Source organism: Cryptomeria japonica, chromosome 6, assembly GCF_030272615.1.
Source record: "Cryptomeria japonica chromosome 6, Sugi_1.0, whole genome shotgun sequence".
NCBI lineage: Eukaryota > Viridiplantae > Streptophyta > Pinopsida > Cupressales > Cupressaceae > Cryptomeria > Cryptomeria japonica.
The window spans coordinates 39926605-39951602 of NC_081410.1; the positions used below are offsets into that span (position 1 = coordinate 39926605).

Here is a 24998-nt window from a genome sequence, read left to right on the forward strand (position 1 = left end):
ATCAAAGGCTAGGATGGACTGCATCCAAGGGTCCTGATCTGCATTCCAGAAGCTGGCAGCTTTAACCCATGCCCATTAAATTCTCAGTTATCCAACCAGCAACTATCTCAACTACCTGCCACTATTTGGCTTTAATTTAGGTCTATCCAATCTTCTTGGTGGTTGGGAATAGTTATCCACAAAAATATCTTGTGCGGGACCCATAGGCAGTTTACAATTAAGCAGTTTCAGTTTTAAAACCGAATTTCTGGACTTAAATCCAGTTGTGCACTTTCTTGAGAATGCATAAACTTGCAGCATTCAGAGTGTTCTTTGGTCTTTGGTCTCGGTGGTGGACTTCATCTTTGTTCAGCGGCATGGTTCCCAATGTTTGGTTGCTCTCGTGCTCTTGCAGCGTGTTCGCACATCTTTTTCTTTTCTAGTCTTCAACGCCTGGCCTTGATTGCGATCCTTCTTCGCAGAGTTCCGTGACTCGCGGCGAGTCACGCGAGTCAGCTGGCCGGGTGACCTCCGCCGGGTCACGACGACCCTGACCCGGGCTCGGACGAGTCACAGGGTGTGACTCGCCTAACTCGCCGAGTCAGCGAGTCACCCCCTGACTCGCCGAGTCCGAGGGTCGTGACCCGGCCGGCGCAGCTTGCAAAAAGTGGACGCTAAAACAAAAAAAACATAACACTTTTTAATTATGTTTTGTGCCATTTGCCTTTGTTATAACCCTAAAAGGGATTGCCATTCAGTTTTATGAGTGGAAGAGAGGAAAAAAGAGAGGAAGAGAGGAAAAAAGAGAGCCATAGTTTTGCAACCAGCTGAGAGGAAGAGGTGAAAAACTTGCACAAATCACATTGGGGCAGCACTACAGTTGGATTGAGAGCATCAAGGAGCTCATTTCAAACACTTGTCAACAAATTTGAAAGAGGTAAGTTTTAATTTTTATTGATTATGTTGGTTTTTTTCTATATTATGGATTTTTTCATTTTTTTTTTTTTTTTTTTTAACTTCAGCTTTCCAAATCTATATTGCTGCTTGCATACTTCAATGATTCAATCACAATGACATAAATAGAACAATAGCATAGCAAACCCTAGACTTTTTTTTTGAAAAAATTGTATATATGTATTTATAATTTTTTCTAAAAAAAATCTAGGGTTTGCTGATTTTTCTGAATTGTTAATTTCTTTCTTTGAAATTTGAAAATTTTCAAGAAAAAACACAATGCACAATTAGTCTTTGCTGATTTTTTTTAATTAGTTTAAAATTTTAAATTTAAAACTTTGTCAAACACAATGCTCAAATGGTGATTTGTAAAATTGTCTTATTGCAGCAGCCCTCACGTTTTGAAAACAATTTTTTTTCCTAATGGCTCATCCTAATCCTCCACCTAGGAAACATGGTCAAAAAGATGAGGCATGGAAATACACTGAAGAATTCCCTGGTAGACAGAGAAATCAAACCAAGTGTATGTTTTGTAAGGAAATTAACCATGGGGGGATAAATAGATTAAAATATCATATTGCTGGCATACGTGGTCATGATACTGAGCCTTGTGACAAGGCAACTCCCGAAGCAATCCATTTTTGTTACGTCCTATTAGAAAACTTTGAAATACATAAGCAAACCAAAAAAAGACAAAGAGAGGAGTTATGTCATATTGGTTCCCCTCCATCCACATCCGCATCCGGCTCCACATCCAAAGCTGCATCCATAGGTTGTGTTGGAGAGGGTTCTTCTATGCCTCCCTTTCGTCCTAGTGCTTCTGCTAGTGCCAGTACTTCTATTCCTACTCCTAGTCACACTTTTGGTCCTAGAGTGCGAAAATCCAAGATAGACAATTTTTTTGTACCACGCACTACTCCTGGCGCACAACCCTCGCTTGAGAGCATGTCTTGGAACAAGGAGGTCCATGATGCAGGAAGAAAAGCAATTTGCAAGTTTTGGTACTTCTGCAACATTCCATTTATTGCAGCCAGGTACTTTTTTATTTGATTGTTTTAAATTAAAATTTAAAATTTTATGGTTTGAATTTGAAAGTTGAAATTGAAATTGAACTTTTCTTATTTAATCTATTTCAATTTGTGATAGGTCTCCTTATTGGCAAGGCATGATTGATGCAGTAACCATTTGTGGGCCGGGGTTTAAAGCCCCTAGTGATACTGAGTTGAGTGGCCCTCTCTTGTTGGAAATGGTGGAAGATATGAAAGTTGACCTAGAGGACCACCGCCAATCTTGGAGCCAGAAGGGTTGCACCATCATGACAGATGGTTGAACTGATAGGAGGAATAGAACACTCCTAAATTTTCTTGTTTCCAGCGGAGGTGATTGATCATTTTACTTCTCTATATGCATTGTGATTGAAATTGAATAATTTACATTCTAATTTATTGATAATTAATTTGTTTTATTTTTAGGATCCACCATGTTTTTGAAGTCCATCGATGCTTCCTCACATGTCAAAAATGCGGCATACTTATGTGAGGCTATTGAGGAAGTTATAGATGAGGTCGGGGAAGAAAATGTGGTGCAAGTGGTGACGGATAATGCAGCAAGTTATGTTGCTGCAGGTAAACTTTAAAAGTTTTCTTTTAAGTTTTAAGTTTTGACTTTTAAACTTTTAAGTTTTTAACGTTTAAATATTAATGGTAAAATTTCACATCTAATTCTTTAACTAATTTAAAATTGTTGCAGGAAAACTTTTGATGGAGAGGCACCCAAAAATCTTTTGGTCTCCATGTGCGGCCCATTGCCTTGACCTCATGCTGGAGGATATAGGTAAGCTTGGATGGGTGAAAGAATGCGTTGAAAGGGCCAAGAATATATGCAAATTTATTTACAATCATGCATTGGTCCTTAGCATTATGAGGCAATACACAGGGGAAAGGGAGTTGGCTCGTCCTGGTATAACGAGATTTGCCTCAAATTTCCTCACATTGAAATCCTTGTTAAAATCAAAGGCATCTTTGAGGCGCATGTTTGTTGGTGAGGAGTGGACTTCCTCATCCTATGCTACGACCACTGCAGGGATGGATGTAGTAGATTGCATTTTTGATGAGCCAGGTTTTTGGATCCCTTGTGCAGAGATCGTGCAGGTAATCTTATAAATTTATAATATTATATGCATTTTTTTGTTTTGTTTGCATTGTGCAACTTTGCAATTTTTCTTATTTTCATGCACACTTGTGAGTTAACTATTTTTGTTTAACATTATTTGCAGGTCACTGAGCCCCTAGTAGTTCTCCTACGAGTTGTTGATGGGGAGAAGCCCGCTGTGGGCTACATATATGAGGGCATGGATAGGGCCAAGGAGGCCATTAGATCCATATATGCTGGAGTTGAGGATAAGTATAGGCCCATTTGGGACATAATTGATAGAAGATGGCATAACCAACTTCATAGGCCCATCCATGCAGCAACTTATTACCTCAATCCATCATTTCGTTTCCGTGCTGATTTCAAAGCGGATGAGGAGGTTCTTAGCGGGCTATATTCAGTAGTACAACGGATGGTCACTGATACCACAGCTACACTTCTTGAGATGGATGCATTTAATAATGCATCAGGGGCAATCTTTGCCAGCCAATTGTGCAAAGAGGGTCGGACAAAATTGCAGCCAGGTAGAAAATTCTAAAGTTTATGACATGCATTTTAATTTTTCATTTTATAATCTACCTTTAAAGTTGGAAATGAGACTAATGTTTTTTTCTTTTCCTTATCTCAGATAGATGGTGGCAAATGTTTGGGCCTTCAACCCCAAACCTTCAAAAAATTGCCATCCGCATATTGAGCCAGCCGTGCAGCGCTTCTGGATGTGAGCGCAACTGGAGCATGTTCGAGCACATCCACTCGAAGAGGCGAAATAGATTGTCTGTGGAGAGGTTGAATGATCTAGTCTTTGTTCATTACAACCTCCGTCTCAGGACCAGACAGATTTTGGACGATGACTCCTCTCCGATCACTCTAGAGGAAGTCGACCCCGAGTCCGATTGGCTCACTGAGTCCACCGATCCAGTCTTCACTGATGAGGACCTTGAGTGGGTTGACCAGGTAGACAGAGAGGCTGAGGCTGTGGCTATGGCAGAGGAGGAGGATAGAGCACGATCAGGCACAGCACCTATGGCTACTCAGACTGGCACATCACAGGCAGAGACTATGGCTACTCAGTCATCCAGGACCTACCTTAGACGCCTTTGTAGGAGGCAGATAGACGAGGCTGAGGCTGAGCCTGAGCCATAGACTTGTTTTTTTTTACACTTTACAGTTAGATATATGTTTGGGAACATTTGAAGTCATGGATTTTATATTATACATTGGACAACATTTATAACTCTATATATCTATGTTTTCTAATTCCTTCAACTACAATTTACATTTCTACGCATGTGATGGATGTATGTTTATGTATGTGATCAAATTAGCTTCTATTTGATGATGTTATAGTGTCTTTAAGCTTAATTCAATAATGGGTGTATGAAACAAGTTTTAAATCGTTAAAAATCTCTAAATTTCAAGGGTTTTCTTATTTTGCCGAGTCATTGCCAAGTCCGAGCCGAGTCACGAGTCGAGTTAGCCTTGCCGAGTCAGAGCCGAGTCCGAGTCTAGGAACTTTGCTTCTTCGATTTGCGTTTCAAATCTTTCTCCTAGTTCTTCGATGACGTCCTACGGTCAATCAACCAATTTCATTTCATTAAATCAATTTGAAAAATTAATTAATTAATTTAACAAATATTAAATCTAATTGCGACGTCTGGCTTGAGAAGCTCTTTGTGAGATGTATCTTGAAAATGCTTCTCCTTTCTCTTCAAATGTGAAATCTGATCCTTGGTCTTGATAGTGTTTGGGCGATTTACTTCTGCGTGATTTTACCTTTGGACTCTTGGGCGTTTTGAATGGGTTTATGGCGTTTTGAAAACTTCTTATAGCGCGACTCTGGAGGTTTGAAGAGCTCCTGCAAAATTTTAAAAAATCCTAACACTCATGCCTTTTCTGGATTTCAGAGCTATGGCGCTGTTTTGCAAACTTTAAATTGCGTTTTCTAAAACCCTAGGGACAAACTTCGGATGCCTTGGCATATTTTTGCGATTTTGAAAGAACTTCGGAGCATTCACGCCCTTTTGCAAATTTATAACAAACTTCGGACCACTGGGCATGTTTGGAACTTCGCAATTTTTAACCCTCTGGCGAATTTTAGAGAGCTTGGGGTTTTTGAATTGGAGATATTTTCGGAGCCTGGGGAGTTTATTCCAGCTGAAGGGTAATTTTCGGACCATTGAACACTTCTGCAAATTCGGAGTTTCAAGGCGTTTTTGAAAATCGAAAAAAAACTTCGGACCATATGGCTATTCTTGCAAATTCGACGAATTTTGGACCTTTAGCCCTTTTTCGCAAATTTCGGAGTTTTCAAGCGTTTTTTACAAATTTCGGAGCTTTTGAACCTTTTTGCAATTTTGTCAAAATTTCAATTTCGGACCCTAGCTCCAAAATTTGAAATTTTAAGGTGATTTTCAGACCTAAACCATCCTTTTGCAAATTTCGGAGCTCTTAACACCTTTTGCAAATTTGTCATATTTTGAAATTTCGGTCCCAGGGTCCGAATTTGGAGGTCTAAAGTGAATTTCGGACCTCTGGAGGCTTTTTGCAACTTTTAAACATTTTCTAATTTTTGCCCCAGGGTCCGAAATTGGGCATTTTAAGTGAAATTCGGACCTAAAGCACCTTTTAAACATTTTCCAGTTTTTGCCCCAGGGTTTGAGCTGCACCATTTTGGCGATTTCTGAGTGTTCACCATACAGATTCTCTATGTGAAATGCGTGGTAAACTGTTTTTACTCTTGAAACTGAGGCTTCGACCTCCATTTTTTTGATTTGAAGCCAATTTAGGGCCTCCAAGGCCACGGCTTTAACTAGCTTTTTTATGCATCTTTCTGTGTCTTCATTTTTTGTTCTGAGGCGCCAACATGCTGAAGCTTCGCAAACTTTCTAGAAGAAATGAAGAGCATGCTTTTGTTGATTTTCTGGAAAAATCATAGCCAAAACTCAAGCCGCCATGCTGGATTTCGAATCCTAAGGGTTTTCATTGAGCTTTCTAGAAAATTTTGCAGATTTTCAAAAAAAAGAAAACAAACTCAGGCCGCCATGGGCTATAGGGTTTGGAGGCTTCTTTACTTTAGCCATTTCAAGTGCACATTTTCTTCATAGAAATGATTCGATTCTGAGCATATTTACCTTGGAAAATTACTGTAAAATATTGTTGTATTGAAATGTCAGAAAATATTGACATGGCTGCCTATGATTTTCGTTTCTCCGTACTATGAGGCTTTGACTGTGATTTCTCTGTGATATCACTTCCTTATTATTTTCTTGTCTCTGCTGCATTTTACCCTTACGGATAAAATAACTCCTCTTTAAATAAAACACACACACATTACTACTGCACATCATATGAGAATATTCACTTGACAAAAACACTTATTTCCGCATTTTCACCATTCAGCATAAGCATTTATCTTGCATCTATACAATACCTTTATCCAAAGATGCTTTCAACTGAGTGAAAATGAGAACTCTACAATTACATCTTTGCTCCCTTGAAATATTTTTACCCCTCATGCTTTCACTTATGACTCTATTTATTTTTCATCTTCAGCAAGAACATTTATTTTACCTCTTTTGTTGCAGAAATATCCATATGAAATTATCCACTCTTGTATAAAACAATGACACTATTGCTTGCCTGTACTTTGGAAGTGAAACAATTACTTCCCATGCATCCAAAATTTCCATATTAAAACATCTTTGCACTACTTATACTGTGTTGTATCCCTCTGCTACAATCTTCCAAATTGTTTCCTTAACTGCAATCATGCCCTTTTAAAAGACTTTCCTCTTGACTAACCAAAAGAAATCAGTCACATGATTTGAACTTTCAATTGTGACAGTCACGAGGATGTATGTGTTGCTAAGATAGTGTATACTGCTCTACAAATGCTTAGTCTTACTGTTCTTAAAATCTACACTTTAACACTTGTGTGATGGCATCTTCTGTGTCACATTGTTGTCTTTCCCTTTGGTGTTGTCCTATGATTGCATATTGTTACTTTTATGTGATTGATATGCTTACAGATCAGTCATGCCTAAGCATGCCAAATTCTGTCATTTGACTGTGATGATCTAGGCCTGCTCTAACCATTTCATTTGCTGCTTGAATTTTCTTTATGTTCCCTGCACTGTGCATTGTTGTTTCTTGCTGGAATATACTTGATCCAAGACGCTGTCCTCTATATCTCCTTGGTTGTAGCTGCTCTATGACCACATATCTATCAGACTTTAACTAATGTTCATAGCTCTATGATATGGAATTTTTGTCATACATCAATTGATAATGGGCTGCTATATTGCTCAGAGGTGCTGGTTTCATGGTTATATTTGTTTCGACAGTGATTGCTATGGTGCTAATAAAGATTCTATTGCTGTTTTGACTGCAACCTTTTAGCTGTTTCTTTTCATAGCTCTTCTTTACTCTCTGTCATGGTGACGGATGCTGCTATGGCATTGTCCCATATGGCATTTTTGTCATACTCTGTGAAAGAACATCTGTGAAAGCTGCTTCTTGCTTTAGGACAACACTCTGAATCCTCATGTTTTGACTGTATTAATAGCAAGTAATAGCTGACCATGTTGTGACTGAGACTCCATGGCTGCAAACTCAGTGATAGTTGTCTTGGTGGTAGCTAAAGGTCTTCACTATTCGTTGTCTTTGAGGCTTTATGACTGTTGAAATGTAGCTTTTTGGAACACTGTAATGGCATCTCATTGATATTGGCACATTAAATGATGGGCTTCCCTTCCTAACTACAATTATTATGACGATCATGCAAGTGTTCTTTATCTCTCTTTTATGATGATCTTCGTGAATGAGCGCCCCTCATTTATGACAGTATGTTGGTACTGACATCTAGTACCCGCATGTTCCTATCAGCTTATTGCCATGAGTGACATGTACTCTTTTATTGTGACTACCGTAGAAGACGGGTAAAGATTGTTGCATCTTTGTCATAACAATTTGTCCTTAATATTACATCATGCTGAGCTCAACCCTCGTGGAAGCCCATTGACCCCACATGCTGTAATAATAACATTGAATGAAGACAAATGACATAATTTCACTTGCATCTGCACAAGGAAATAAACAATGTTAATTAAAAATGATGAAGCTTAGAGGCTTCCATTGAGGATCTTACGACACTCTTATAACACTACACCGCCTTTCTGTTCTCTGCTTTCTGTATAACTTGTTCAATGCTCTATCAGGATGGATTATGCATTTGCTGATGTATAAGATGTGCATAGTGATCCCGAGCTCTAACATCTCTCTTCTATTCACTTGCAAGTATCCAGGGACACCGGAGCAACACATAGGAGAATCTGACCAGATTCAACAAGCGACCTTCGGAGTTCATCATTCCAGGCAATGACGGATCCCTATCCACTTCTTATGCATTTTTCTTTCTTGTTCATCAAATGTATAGTCTATTTTCATATAGCATAGAAAAAGTTAATCCCACGACTTGTGTGGGAAACTATACACTTGTAACTGAATTTATGAATAAAGAAAGCAAATTTCACGTACTGTTGTAAACTCTTGCTTGTTGTAAACACTTGCATGGTATCCATTTGGTAGCATCTCTCTTGTATGAGAACTTGAACATAATTAGATGTGCACTTTAGCCTTTTAGCGCAACTAATGTCCCAGCTCTACCTAATTGAGTTGGAAGGGAAATTTAGGGCCCATAAGGAGGTACGACAGCCTAGGGGAAGAATAAATTTAAGTTATTTTAAGTTTATTAAATCATGAGAAAACCCCAAATAGGGTGTTAGGGTTTGAGGAGTAATAAAAAGACATTTGGCCTTTATTTGGATTATCTTTTGGAAATCTATTTTTGGAGATTGGCTTTTCAGCTTGGAGGTGAAGAGTAGGGTTTCTTTGAACCAGCTCTTAGAAGAGAACGATTTTCTCTCTGATTTAGTGGCCTACAGGTGTGGAAGATCACCCAAGGGTTGCTCTGAAGGAAACTTCACACAGAGGTTTCAACTATACTTATTTGGATTCAGAACTGGAGGATTTTTTCAGTAACAAGTTTAACAGGAGGTTTGGGCATGAAATTTGTGAAGATTTGAGGATTTATGAATTTTTGGAAGCATACTACAGTGATATCAGAGCATAGAGTATCCTGCCAGCCTATGCTTTCAGTTGTGATTTAGGAAACTTAATTATTTAACAAAAATAATACTCCTACAAAATCAGTTTCACAATTGATTGAGCTTGCCAAAATGATGAATGATCCTGACACCAAAGGGTATGGCAAGTCAATGTTTAAATCCAAGTGTAAGGGGAAGCTTGGAAAAGAATCTTCTGAGCCTAAAAGAGTTATACAGAGTTCTTCCTATGATCAAAATTATGAGGGCAGCAAGGAAGAATGTAGGAAGAAAAAATTATGTGACTCTTGCAACATGGTTTGGGAGCCTAACCATTCATGCCCAGGTGACGTGGACAAAAAAGTGGATTTGGACTTCTTTCATTCCACTCCTAGAGACCTCTTTCCATCCTTTCAGGAGGTCCAACAAGAAGTAAACACATCCACTACAGATTATTTGCAACAGACAAGTCATCTACAACAGTGTGATCATGTACCAAGGGAAGTCACATGTGAGGTTGAGGTTGGTACCTCGTGTGCTCCTACCATTCAGGAGTAGAGTTTGGGTGTCCATAGGAAAATCAAGAAGAAATGTCAATAGGGGAAGCATAGACCAGCAGTATAGAAATTGGGTCTATTCCAGTTAAGCTTCACTAGGTTGACACTACGAAGGTTAGAGGGGAAGAATTGGTTGAGTACACAGGACAAGGTTGCATTAGTCTCCTAGTGGGCAATATGGAGATCATAATTGGGGATCGAAGTGTAGAGGACTCCTTTGATAGTCCTAAGAGTGATCCAACCTTCTTTCACGAGGATAGCATATCATCATCCAATGAGACCATTTTTAGGAGTGATAATGAGGAGTCTATGATGGGAACTAATGCTGCCTTAGTTCCAAACCAGCAATTTAGAAGAATATTTTGAGGAGAGTCAAGCTCTCAAATGGCAACCCACTTCTTCATCTAACAAAACTATCTTTGTCCATAAGTTTGAGTTGGAGAACCAACTGAAGGTTGGTGAAGACAAGATTGTTTCAGTGTTGTATCACTTTGATAGCTCCCATAAGCTGATTGAACAATACCTATGGAAGGTCCAGTTAGAGAGGAGACAAAAAGGCATTAAGGAGGCATCTTCGAATTCTGAGTACATGCCTTTAAAACAGGAATGGAGGTAATGAAATCTGATAATTTGAACCTTCTTTCCAATAGGGATCATCTCCTTGGTCTAGGAGAAATTTATGCTAATGCTTTGAGAAGGAAGGAGGATGAATTGGATAATCTCTCCTCCGAGCTCTTGCAGACTAGGGAAGAATTGGAGGCCACTCAAGTAGCACTCCAAATGGCAGAAAATCAGATTGAAGAGTTAAGCATAGAACTGAGTTTGGCACATTCCACATTAACCAAATCAGAAAATCTGCCTCTTGTAGCAGCCTTTTCAGATGGACAGCAAACTCACAAGGAGAATGAGAATATGGGACAAGGGAGTGAAGAAGCTGGTGCACCTAATGACGAAATTCCAACGGTTAACGAGACATGCTCATGTGAAGTTGGTGATAGTGTCCATGTGATAATTTCCCCATCAGAATTAGCTAATGAGCATTTTGTTGTTCTGAAATCAGCGTTGGAAGACAAGGTGCCATACCCTATTGGTAATGTGGATGAGGAAAGACTCCAAGAATTGGCACTTCAAAAGATGGAGGAGAAGAAACCACGTGATGATACAACTTGCAGCCTTGAGGCTAAGACTTTAATAGGAAATGCAAATCAGTTTCAGCAGGTTGCACCTCTTGGAGTAGTTCTTGAGGGTATGTACCCAGCAGGGAAGGCAGTTGCATGGATGAGTGCAACTGATTATGTAGGTTGGTGTCGTGGGCATTATTCTTCCAACCTTAGCAATTACGGCCTTGATGAGACACTAACAGTTGCAGTTGAGAAGGAAGATATCCATCTCTTTTCACTGTTCTATGACAGGTCCAAGATGTAGATGCCATCGTGGTGTCGGTTACAATATAGAGTGACAGGGTTCGACAAGGATGGAGGATGCTATTACTTCAGGAGAATGCAAAGGATTAATATTGGTGCATTCCACTAGATCAATGGGGATCTTGGTAGCTTATCACTTTGAATTTTGATCATTGCCTTTGATGCAGATGCTAGTTTTAATATATCGCAGAGTAGTGATCTAGATAGATGGTGTTGCCAACCATCAAGGTTCATTTGGGACTTTGGTATTGATATGGACGCACTACTCCATTTGGGCCACAGAGAGTTGCTTCACCATTTCAGGCATGGGTATGATTGTGTTAACGTGACGCAGCAGAGGTTTTGATGCAGGTGGTCCAGCTTTGTGGTTATTACTATTCATCACAAGTTGCTAGATGAGACTCTCTGAGGGACCTAGCATTCTACATGTGATAGATTTGATACTCTTGGTCAGTGACCCTTCTAGAGGTGAGGAGCTGATAGATGGTGTGATGGAGAGCGGAGTATCTAGTGTGCTTGATTGCAGTAATTGTGTAGGAATTTGGTTGATGCTTTCTCCTGTCTTCATTAGGAGGCTACATGTGGAATCTGGCTATCTCGATATCTTGCAGGTAGAGGCAAAACCTTTATACCCCAGCCCCTATAGGGTGTTTGATGATGGTAACTTTATGATGATAGAACACTTTTTCATCTCCTGCATCAAGCATCCGAGATTGGTTTGAGATCTAGGTATAGCTTGGATTGATTGTTGGAGTTGCTATAGAGTTGATTGCTTGGGGACAAGCAATTTCAAGGAGGGCAGACTGTAATGTCCCCATTTCCTAGGTCAGTATCTTTTGCAAAGGTTAACCTATTAGAGGAGATTCCTAGGCTAATGCAGTGGACAAGGAACCCATCCCAGGTCTTGTAGCCTTACAAGAGGTTTCTATGGCATTTTTTGAGCTCAGACCGAGTTTCCTATAATTTAGGAGTTCTCCTAATTTTTGGGAAAACCCATCTAGGGTTCGTGGAGCTTTGCAGGGGGCTTTATGAGCCTTTTCAATGTTCAAAGATAGTCTCCTACATTTTAGGAGGATCCCTATTTTTTAGGAGGAGATTGGAAGATGGCCTATTATGCATCATACGCTATTTTAGATAGTCTGCGACAGTTTCCTATTTTTTAGGAAGGATTAATATTTTTGAGGAGACTGGCAATTGGTCTGTTATATTTGGACATCACCCGAGGACCAGGTGCAGCATCAGTTCTCAGTTGGAGAGGTCAAGTGATGGTTTCAAAATTAAAATTAAAATATTAAATTTATTCTATAGTTGACTTTAATGTTTTAATTTAATAAGTTACTTCTGAATAATTCATAAAGTAGCTTTATTATTTTATTAATAAAGTGACTTATTTAAGTCATTAAATATTGCAATAAAGTGGACACTCTTTATGGAGAAATAAAGCGGAAAAAAATAAAATAACCATTGCAATTTTTATTTAAAAGTAATTTGAAGGGCCCATGAGGAGGTACGACAGCCTAAGGGAAGAATAAATTTAAGTTATTTAAGTTTCTTAAATCATGAGCAACCCTAAACAGTGTGGTTTTCACTTGGCCTTTATTTGGATTATGTTTTGGAAATCATTTTTTGGAGATTGGCTTTTCAGCTTGGAGGTGAAGAGGAGGGTTTCTTTGAACCAGCTATCAGAAGAGGACGATTTTTTCTCTGATTTAGTGGCCTACAGGTGTGGAAGATCACCCAAGGGCTGTTCAGCAGGAAACTTCACACAGAGGTTTCAATTATGCTTATTTTAATTCAGATCTGGAGGATTTTTTCAGTAATAGGTTTAACAGGATGTTTGGGCATGAAATTTGTTAAGACTTGAGGATATATGAATTTTTTGAAGCATGCTACAGTGGTAGCATTTCTGCCCTGTCCAATATGTCTAATTTCGTCAAACAGTTTGCTTGCATTGAATAAATGTGTTTTTTCAGATTATATGTTTTCAGATTTTGTTCAAGAACTCATTGCAATGATGTTTAGAATATATTCAACTTAACATATTGAAAGAACATGAACATAGAATCACCAAGATCACTATTAAACATTCAAATCAGATTGCACCACATCTAAAGGTTGACTGATTACAAAATTGCAGACCTGGAAATGCAGATTTTGTTGTAATTCGCAAGCATCAACACACTTGGTAATCTAAAGTCTGATCACATGCATCCAAACTAGAGTATCTCCAGCACAGCAAATCTGAAACTCACAAGGTCCAAGTTGAAAACTCTAATCTGAAATGATATAGTGTTGCCCTTGAAGCATTTAGTGGCCTTTGGCCTTTATGCAATATCCTTCTTTGATATCAACAATGTGGTGATAGTGGTTTTGTTCTTTGACATCAATGACAATATTGTCCATTTGCTTTGACATCAGTGACAATTAATCTTCTCACCTTTGACATCAAATTCGTCCAACAATTATTAGATTAATGATTACTTATAAATGGTAGTTTTGAATAGATGTGACTAATACCCCTTCAAGTATTTTGCTATCCATTTTCCTAAATTTAAGATGGTTCTCTCTCATTGAGAAGTATTGAATTTGGAGACAAATAGTGAATCCTATCACTAAGCATAAGAGGTATTATTAGTCATGTGGAAGTAAGAAGTGATTCCCCAACTTCAATATATCAAGTAATAGAGCATTTTGTAAGTGTTCTATAATGGAATGAAGCTTTATGCGTTTTTTTTTACCTAGAAGGGTTTTCTCCATGTATATATTGTGTACTGTGTTTAATTTGTGTATATTGCAATACTCATTTTATTTATTTTATATTTATTTGTAATGACAAGTAACCTAAGATTCTAATTTCTAACAATATTCATGCCGGTTAGGATTTTAGCATTCTTCGAAAGGTCCACAAGATTGACCAAGTGTCAGTGCAAAAGATTGCTTCAAATCAAGGAGGTCACATACTGACAATTTTTTTAATTTTTAACAGCAGTCACATGGTCTAGTTGTCAACTTTAGCAGTGACTATTTTCGAGCAATATATATGAGCCTATTTTAAGATATTTGTATTTTATAAATTGTTTTAGGTATAATTTTCTTTAAACTTGTTTTCTTTCCATTTTTCCTAGGAGAGGTTCACTTTAAAGGAGTACTCTCTGGGATATTTTATTATTATTTCATAAATCTCTAAAGCTCTTTATTTTAGCCAATAAATAAGTACTTTGTGCACATAAACTCTTAATGATAGTTGAAACTAAGCTTATACTGCAGAAACTGTTGTTCAGCTGAAGTTATCATGAAATTTATGTTTGTAATTTCACCAAGTAAATGGAAAGAAGATTACATTTAGCCAAATTTTGTATTGGTGAAGTATGTCTCTTTAAATCATAACTTTGAATACAGTTTTTAACTATTTACTTCTTGAAATCTGTCATATTCATCTATTTAATACTCTCTTATTGATAAATATCTACTGGCCTTTGTTTCAAAACTAGTTGATAAGCATTTATCTCTTTTCCCTGCAAATATTAATTTGCAATAAAATACTGGTCTTTGTTTTAGCTAGTAAAAAGTTGCGTTTGTTTGTGCTTCAATATTTGGTTTCCTTAATATCTAAAAATCTTGTCTATAATGATTGACTGCTAACATTCTAGCACATGCATCTAGGGAAAAAACATTGGTAGTTAGTAATTTCCTTTCATGCAAAACCCCCCATTGAAATCTTGTACAATGGGGATACTTGTAAAATCTATCCATAGTTTTAATCTAGGGTTATCTTTAGGTTTAGTTAGGTCCTAAGGAGCTTACCCTTATAATTTAGGGGCAATTCTACCAATGTGCCATTTTATTTTATGTTGCCTTGTAAGAGATAAATTACAATGCTAACAACAGTGAAATTTGAATTATTGAATTACCATGCCAATTCCCATTAGTTTCGAGCCCATTTTGCAAGAATATTTTAATGCAATTGCATATCAACAAATGGCACAATCTTGTGCAAAGTTGGGCTCACTCCTCAATCCTTCGCCTATCCCTATCTACTCAAATTCAACATATCCCAACCATACGTTATATGTTCCTACACACATTACCATACACCTAACATTTACTGCATTCTCCATGTCTAAACATTCATTCGGTGCCTAGATATTACTACTCCCATGTCATGGGTCAATCTTGCAAGCATGGGGTTGATCCCACACCAACAGATATAATTACTAAAATTCAAAAGTTCAAGTTTAAATTTTGGTTAACTCCTGCCTATTTTATTCTCACCCTACACAAGCCCTTTTGGTACACATTTCACATGATTATTGCTATGTAATTCTATTTTAAGGCACTCAATTGCATTTTTTTAGGACATCAAGGGCATCCACAAGCATTATCAAATATCATTTGCATTCAATGAGCATTTATTAGAACATTGTAGATGGTACACTAAAAGGAACAACATTTTCTTTTGAATCATCATCTAAGATAGTTGCACATCTTGCCTTCTGACGTTTAGTACAACTGTAAAGCATGTTTCTCCTAGGAGTTCACCCAGGAGAAGTTGTCCCCTAGCAATCCAAAAGCACGCACGTGTGCACACACACACAGAGCTCATTCTATTGTGATGAGAGCACAATTGGTTTGTGTTTCAAAGTATCATTGACATTAAGCTTATTAGAATACACTTTGGCAAACTATATAAATACAAATTATCATTTTCCACACAGCTCATTCTATTCTGATGAGAGCACAATTGGTTTGTGCTTCAAAGTATCACTGACATTAAGATTATTAGAAAACACTTTGCCAACCTATATAAATACAAATTATCATTTTCCCAAATGAAAGTTTGAAAATGCATACAATTGGAAAACCATAAGAATAAAAAACAATGTTGCTCATCGACAACACCCAAAGCTGAAAATGATCACAGAATTCAATATAATAAAGTACGTTTTTTTCTATTCCTTGTAATTGAAAATCATGCACTTTAAATACTGCAACGTTAAAATAGAAAAAGGAAAAAATGCAGTACTTGTATTGTTCTTGAGCTCGAGATATGTCCATCTATCCACAACATAGTAGTTGTAACATCTCCAAGTGGTGTCCATGCTCCACCAGAATTCGCCGCAAGGACAACAACTCCCCCCATAAGTCTGAGAAGCCGAATTACCATATTTAAATCAAGAAAGAAATGTGGCTAAATATACCCATACCCAACCCACCCAATGTCTATAAAGATATGCATAGGTATAATTAGTTTTGAGATCTTCTTAATCAGTCTGTCTGAGGGATACTTTGAAAGAAATCATTTTGAACGTTGACAGCTAGCCAGAGTAGGTCAATGGGACTCAAAGGTTTATAACAGGAGTCGAAGAAATTGTTATAAGTGAAGAAGGCTTAGTGATTAAAGAAGCTGAAAGGTAGGAAGAATCAGAGAACGATTTACTCCCTTTCCATGCAACAGTCCTGGTGTGGGCTTCACCAGAATCTGACAATGAAAAGAAACCAAGAATTAATCTAGAATAAGATGAAGTATGGATCAAAGTAGCAACTTGGATTAGCAAGTTGCGAGGATTGTGCAGATCACAGTAAACCAAGTTCAACATATCAGGACCAGCAATGCCAAAGAGTGAATCCCACATTGGATACACCATAGCTGTTCTACCAAACTAGAATGTTATTTCAGGCTTCCCAGTGGAGAGAAGCCAAACTGAACCACCTACAGAAAAGGATTCATGAAAGACAATCAACCAATGTCATGGTAATTTTGATGCCACCCAGTGATCGAAAATAAATTATGACGTTCACAAGCAAAATGATGAACAAGATAAAGCCCATCATTAACACTTGTGGAGCTATAAGGACTGCCAATGGCTAGTATGAGAAGGAATACGGAATGAAGGTATTTCCAGTGGTTCTGAGACGCATTGCCATAGACTGCTAATATTTAATTTGAAAAGGCCATTTCAAGATTCAAAAGAATAAGGGAAAGCATTTGAAAAAGAATATTCATTGAGGGATGATAATGAGATGCTGGAGGAAATTTATAATATGAAACAAATCACATTCAGTTATAATCTATGATTGGACTGATCAATCCAATTATGATTAATCAGCATTGATCTTTGTGGAGAAATACTTGCTACCTAGCAATGGTGTATGATTCTCCATGCACCATAGAACCATCCACTCAACTATGTGCATAAGAAAGGATGTGTACAAGGACATATAGAACTGAAATATTGATTATAGAATAGACCCGCACTCAGCAAACTGCACAGCTCCTCTCAAATAATCTTTTCTAAAAAATTATTGAATTACATATTAGCTTTTGAGTTCAGCATACCCACTGTGCAACTGAAATTTGGAAACATGGACTATTATACCACCTCCTATCAAATTCTTGTCAGATTTCAAAAATGCATGCAATGCTATGCTGAATGCTAGATCAATATCATGATGATGAAAACCAGATGGTCAACCTTATAGACTTAGGATAATTGACCAATTGTAGTCCATATGAACATTCTAGGCTGAGCATTCATGCATAGTGCTAGATACGAGCTCCTGGGTGGATGTTCTACAAAATGATATTTGCTGAAAATTGAGTAAGCCAACACTACGGTTGTCCAACTTTAGACTCTAGATAATTGATCAATTTCACCTTTAACCATATGGAATTCAAGAGGAAAGATCTTACATTAATGTAATGTCCCCTTTTTTTGGGCCTTAATGAATGGAAAGGAGATAAATTTAATTAATTAAATAAAGTTGTCTTAAATTGATATTTTTACGTAACTTGCATTGAACTAATTATTAAGATGAATAGTTTATTAAAGTAACTTTAGCTGGGGACCAAAAATAAAATAATATGTAGTCACTTTTGTGGAAGGAAAAGAATTATGAATCATTATTTAAAAGTGACTTTTAAATGTTTTTCCAGATGACAGTATTTTAATTAATTTGAAAAGATGACTTAGGTGATTTAAAAGGATAAATATTATAAAGCCATTTTATAAAAGTGTTTTATATGCTTTATTGATTTATTTAAGGTGAGGATTAAACAGTAGCATTCAAAAAGTTTTACGGGGAAATATAAAAGGTGATTTGCAAGTTTCTTTGCATATGCTTGATCTAATTTTCTTTGTGCATACTTGAAGCTTTCAGTGACAAAAAACTCTAGGACGAAAAACCCAAAGGGATTTGGTTTTAATGGTGATACATCTACCCTAGCTGATTTGCAGGTGGAACCAAACAGGTTTCATATAAGTGCAAAAGAAATGAAGATTGAATACTTTATCAGAAGTTTGCAAAAAAACAATAAATTATAATTCTCTTTGAATTTACATATGAAAGACGTGTTGATGGGGAAATTCAGCACTTTCATCAACACAAAATAGAATGCACCGAGACTATCCTATTCTCTCGAGTAAGGGAATTTTGTATGCCTTCCAACTGTCCAAACAATGCAACCTCAAGGTTCCTAATGTCAAGTCATGACTAAGCTCAGGATAACTCAAGACTAATGTGATTTGCTGGTAATCATAAAGGGGACTTTGTAATATCTCCTCTTTCCAGTTAGGATCAGTGATCTAAAGTTAGTTTATCAACGAGTCCTCGTAGACTAATGAGATGGCTAGAAGACATTTAGGATGGTGTTTTCCTCAGGATTCAGGTACCAGTTCAGAGTATTTTGGGATTGAGCCAGTTCTTCATTGTGTCACCTTCAAAATGCCAGCTTGAAAATACATTAAACATCATCAGAAAGTGATAAATCCTAGAAAGAGAATGAGGTGCCTTCTTGCTAGGTACTCATGAGGAGAGAGAGAGAGAGAGAGAGAGAGAGAGAGAGAGAGAGAGAGAGAGAGAGAAAAGAACAAATTAAAAAGGGATATTTAAGTTAATGCATAGAATTTCATAATCTCTCCTTTGGTCACTTAAAACATATTTATAATATTAAGTTTCACCTTTCCTATGTACCTATTCCTAGTGAGAGAGTGACTGAGGAAGAGAGATAAAAGATCGGTATAAGTGGAGAAAACATATAACATAAAGTGTACGGGTGAAGTGGGAGAATTGTTATGAGGATAAAGTAACTATTATTTAATTCATTAAATTTGATTGAGGTGTTAGGGTTTCAACCCTAATTAGCGCAACTTGAGGAAAGGTTTTTAAAGGTCATTGGGGACTCATTTCTGATTCATGTTTTTGCTGATAATTATTTCTGCCTCCTTGTGGAGCTTATCAACCTTAGGGTTTTGAAGACCTTGCAGACGGAAACCTCCATTGTTCTTGCACATCTGCAGCTTTGAGAGACCAGCCAAGGGTCTGAGGAGGAACTTCATATCAGGGGTATCCATTACGCACCAAAGATTATAAGTTTTGGTTTGCAAATCTGAAGCCACCTCCTTGCTTGTGTGTGTGGCCATACTTCTTGGCTTGGAGGACTTGGTAATATTTTTTTTTTGGTTCATCTTTGCACAAGGGTTGAATTAGCACATGAGAGCATTTTGTGTGAAGACTTAGCAGCCATTTTGGAGAATCTTTTGGACCAGTTGAAGAGTTTACATTAGCGGTTGTAGGGAGGTGGCTGCTTGGCAGGTTGACCCTCTTATCCAGCTCTTTGAAGATCATTTCCACCTCAAACTACGTTCTAATCAGCTACACGTTATGGTACAATATTTTCCTACACAACAAACAAGTTTGGAGAAGATTGCAGCAGTTCAAAAGGGTCTGAAAACCATCAAATCAGACTTATATCAGGCCGTATTGACTAAATATTTTGGAGTTCATAAACAATCCCAACTCAAGGGATAACTACCGTCTATGCACTGCAACACCATTGCCCCTAGTGGTCTACCTTGTGACAGCAATCCGGAGTGGAAACGATCAGATTTCTAATCTCTGTGAGCTAATTTTCTGAGTAAGCACCTCTTTTCTGAGTGAGCTGCTTAGCTATGTGTTTCATCAAAGAGTTCAATTTCTCCTCCTCAAACCACCGGGTATGTTAGTAGCGGATTAAAGGACTTCACTTATTTGTAATAGAACTATTATCAGGAGATTGATATATTCATTTTCAATAGAATATGGATATAAGTATTGAACTTAAATGTGATTTCAAATCAGTTTTAAACTATTTTTTTTTTTTTTTTTAATTGGCCAAAGCCTGAATAGCTTTTGACTGGAGCTATGAACCAGTGGGGACACAGTAGGGGGCCCCATCCCCATTACATATCTTTGAATTATTATTATTATTATGCTTTATTAGATTGACCTCAAGACCTTCCCATCCTATGGAAGGCCAAGAGTCACAGCTTAGAGTTCCATTAGATTGACCCCAAGACCTTCTCCATCCTATGGAAGGCCAAGAGTCACAGCTTAGATTTCCACTTCAGATGTCCCTATTGGGAGTTGAACTTGGGTCTCCACAGTGAGAACCCAGTGTTTTAGCCAGTTAAGCTCAACCCCTTGGACAAATCAGTTTTAAACTATTACTTGTTCTTAGAAGAAGGTATTTGTTTCCTTTCTTTCAAAAACTTCAAACAAAAACAACTATATCTTTTGCAACTTCCGTCTAGCTCTAAAAGATCACATTCAAAGAAAAGACATAGTATTGTTGCCAGTTGTTTTGAGGCCTATCAATGAACCTCCCCCTAAAAGGGTGCAAGTCTTCATTGCTCCTTCCTTAGAGCCACCCCTTATCACCTCACTACCGGATGTACCTTCGTTGTCCCGACCTTTGGATATGCTACACATGCAAGTGGTGTCTAGTGCCCCTTTGTCTGATCCTCCTGTCTTGTAGCCACTTCTTCATCAAAGCTTTCTTGAGGTCCTCCAACCTGCCAGGATTGGCAGGTGGCTTGTGTCTCCTGCGCAACCTAAACGCAAGTTTGCGCAAGGCCCCATTCCGGAGTTTCGTCAGCACAAATCAGCTCAAGTATGCTTATCACCTATCTCTTTGTTTGCTTCAGTGCCTGCTTTTGTGCTTGTTTTTGTTTCGTTGTTGAGAAGGCCCCGCCTTCTCTTGAGTTTGTCATTGCCCCTCTTGCGGAGGCCAACAATCCAACTCCTATATCGCCTCCTCGAACCGACTCACCTACTTCCTCTACAAAGGCATGCTTGTTTGACTCTCTGGAGGATATCTCCGTGTTGTCTACGATCTTTACGCAGTCATTGACTCTTGCTTCTTCCAAGCTTGTGGACGCAGATGTTGACGCTGCCTCATCCCTTGCCCTCGCAGCTGGTGAGCCGCATGGTGCTACCTTTGCGATTTTTCCACTTCGGTCTCGCCCTCCTTCCCCATATGATCAAGATTGGGAGGAATATGACCTGGTCATTGAGGGGTTATAGGACAATACCTTCCTTTATCTTGTAGCTTAGCGTGTGTGCATGCTTGTGTTCCCCCATGCTTGCTTTACGTGTTTGTTCCTCCTGGAGGACCCAAGTTACTTCGTAGGTGCTTGGAAACGAGAGGTTGACTGTCTTTATCTGTTGTGCTCTCCTGAGAACCTCAGTTACTTCATAGGTGCTCGGATATAGGATATTTTCTATCATACACTTTCTTCTATCTGTTGTATCTTGCTTTTCGACATTCGAGGATGATGCAAAGCATTGGGGGCATTTAGATCTTCTTCCATGTTGACCCGAATCTTTATTTTATCTTTGTCTTCATGTGCTCTTCTTCAGATCCGAGAACTTTGGCATTATGATGAAACACCCATCTGCAACTATACTACTTATTTTATCTTAATTCTATGGGTTCTGACGCCAAACAATCGGATCCCCCTGTGCTCTTGCATTTTTGTTGATGTTGTGGGTCTTATGTGTCATCCGTAAAAGATGACATCCCACGAAAACATCTTGCTATGTTGACGTGCCACATCGTTTCTTCTCCTTAGAATGACATGCCTTTCATGCATACCATTCTAAGAGGGGGCTATCATATCTGCATAATCTGCATTTGGCATTTGTATCTGTTTATCTTAGCATTCTTGGTTGCCTTGGTGGGGGCCAAACCACTTTATCTCTTTATCTTGTTCACCTTGGTGGGGGCCAAACCACTTAATCTATTTATCTTGTCGCCTTTTGTGGGGGCCAATCCACTACTTATCAAATCAATCTACAATCGCCCAATTACATGGGTATCTAGCATTTTGCTATCCATGGCAGAGAAATCTCGTCCTATCGTATGGCTATCTAGCATAACACAACTTGCTATCCATACCGGTGAAATCGTTGCCCTATCGTATGGCTATCTAGCATAACACACTTTGCTACCCATACATGCGTTATCCTTTTTATCTCAACAACTACTATCTTGTATCTTTCGTAATAGGGGTTTTCCTACATTAAGTGGGGTTTGTTTTTATTACAACATCCTATCTATTCTGTGTATGATCGCTTTTTCATCTACCACGTTGGACTATAGCTGACGTGTTTGTCAGGAAACAGCTTAGCAAAATCTAACTCTATCTCAAGATCATCTCACTGGGGGCAACTTCATTCGATCAGCAAATTTTGCTTCTCCTTCGCAAATCTTGGTAACATCTCTCTACTTTAGCTTCACATCTCTTGACAAAGATATGCTTGCTAAAGTGGGGACAAAATGTAACATCTTAAATTGCACCTTGTGCAATTCCACGTCACATAAGCGCCTTCGCTTTAGGCTGATTGGAAACATTCGTCGTTTATTTGTCCTTTTGTCCACATGGATTGCCTTGTTAGCTTGGAACTTGGCTTTTATAGAGCATGTTGACCAATTGACTGATGGACTCTAGCGCGCCGCAAAGATGTTTGCGCACCGCGCTAGCATCCCGCGAATATTAAGTCCACAAGTGGGCATTTGAGCATTAGAGTTCATAACGCCTCTGTCCACGGCCACCAACATCAGGATTCCTTCTAGCGGCTATATCTCATGCATTTTGGGACTTTCTTGGGACTTCTTGATCATTCTAGCAAATTTTGAAGCTATTGGTATATTTTCTCTACATCTCTCACAAGCTTTTCCAGCGATCATTGTCCACCATTGTTAAATTTTCAAGAGCTTCATGGGTGTTTAGCTTCAATCCTTCAAGCATCAACTTCTCGAGTGTTGAAGGGGAGTTCTCTCCTACTTTCACTCATCTTTCATTGCATCCATTATCTTCTTATTGTCATATTCATTATCTTATTCTCTTTCTTTATCATTTATCTTTCCTTTGTTGCTATTATCTGGGTTGTCCGTGGAGGTGGAAATACCGAAACAGAGGTCTAACTGAGGCAAACCTCTAAACACAACCCCCAACATTTTTCTTTGTTGCTTGTGTGCAGGTTTCTAGTTGAGGAAGGAAGCTCATTTAGCAGGAGGCTTCAATCGTGGACCGCTTGTGAGTTTCCAACCACCTTTTCCTATCTAGTTCTAGTTTTTCGCATTCTATGTTGTTTACTTTTCTTGTTACTTTATCATTTGCTTAGTCGTACGGTCATGTATGTGTCTTTCATACGGTCTATGTACCCTGTTTGTATAGGATGGTAGCGCACCACGTTGGTGTCCCAATTCTGCACATTCGTCCCAAAGACAAAGGTTTAGCAAAGTCGTTTGGAACTCTTGTCTATAGCGTGTTAGTTTAGTTTTGTACTTTGCATCCCATGGCTCACCTTTAGCGTCAGTTTAAGTGAGGTAGAGCGAAGGTAGGTTTGTACCTCGAGGTTCATCACTTCGAGGGTAGCAAATCCCATCCATATATAGCAGTATAGGTGGCAAATTTGTTCTTCAAGGAGGTATCCAGGCTTCAAGGGTTGCCAAGGAGCATAGTCAGTGACAGGGACAGTAGATTCATGAGTCACTTTTGGCAGGAGTTGTTTAGACTCAGCGGCACCGAGCTCACCTCGGGCACTAGTTACCACCCCTAGACTGACGAGGAAACAAAGATTGTCAATAAGTAGGTGGAGGGATACCTTCGGAATTACATATCAAGGCAGCGGAAGGCATGGGTTAGTTAGCTCTATTTGTGTGAGTATTGCTACAATAAGACCTACCACATGTCCATCCAAATGTCACCATTCATGGCACTATATGGGTATGACGTGCCCAACTTTTTGGACTTGCTATTTGGCGACAGCAGAGTACCTAGTGCCAGGGACCTATTGCAAGCCAGCTAGGATATTATGAGGTCCTTCGAGAGCATCTAGAAGGCAAAAAACCAGCAAAAACAGTACGCAAATCAGCAGAGGGTTGAGCGTTCATTCAAAGTTGGTGATATGGTATACCTTATGTTGTAGCCTTACTGTCATGTAATGTCCTCTGTTGCCTAGCGCACATTTTAATATTAATTTGTTAGCCTTATTTTATTCCCGAAGGCTAGAGCAAATTTAATAAGGGAATAAAAGAAAAATAATTAAATTATTAATTAAATATGAAGGAACAAGGAAATGATTTATTAATTTTTCATATTTAATTAATTGTGGGGCCCACTTTATTTTTCAATGGGGGTGCTAAGGCAAGTTAAATGTGTGATCGTATTTAAAAATTTCTAAGAGCCATTTTGTTATGTCTTGGGCGATTTTGTGTTGGGCGACTTATTGAGGAAGGCTATGCGATTAATTCATGCCATTACTAAAAAAGATTAATGAAGACCAGTTTATATTTAATATGGTGTGACTACATTCAAGGGAAAATAATATTATTCCATGAAGCATTATGAAGTAGAGAAAAGGAGTGATGAAATATAATGAAAGATATTATTTATAGAGAGCTATTGGGTCTTGGACATCATTATTATTTTTCACAATATGTTATCTTCCTTTCGGGGTTCTTCTCTATGCTACTGTGCTAGGAGGGAAACCCTAGCTGCCACCGCTGG

At 38.3% G+C, this 24998-nt stretch overlaps 1 protein-coding gene across 5 annotated transcripts in view; it reads right to left on the minus strand.

The window, feature by feature from the left end:
• LOC131072127 (sodium/proton antiporter 1) overlaps window positions 1-24998 on the minus strand; it is a 140908-nt gene that overhangs the window by 24961 nt on the left and 90949 nt on the right. For 4 of the 5 annotated variants that reach the window (XM_058008190.2, XM_058008189.2, XM_059207109.1 and 1 more), the window contains exon 6: window positions 16190-16310. The exons of the other annotated variant lie outside the window; for it this stretch is intronic. In XM_058008190.2, coding sequence (XP_057864173.2) covers window positions 16190-16310 — 121 coding nt within the window. The remainder of the gene's footprint in view (window positions 1-16189; window positions 16311-24998) is intronic. 5 annotated transcript variants of the gene reach the window in all.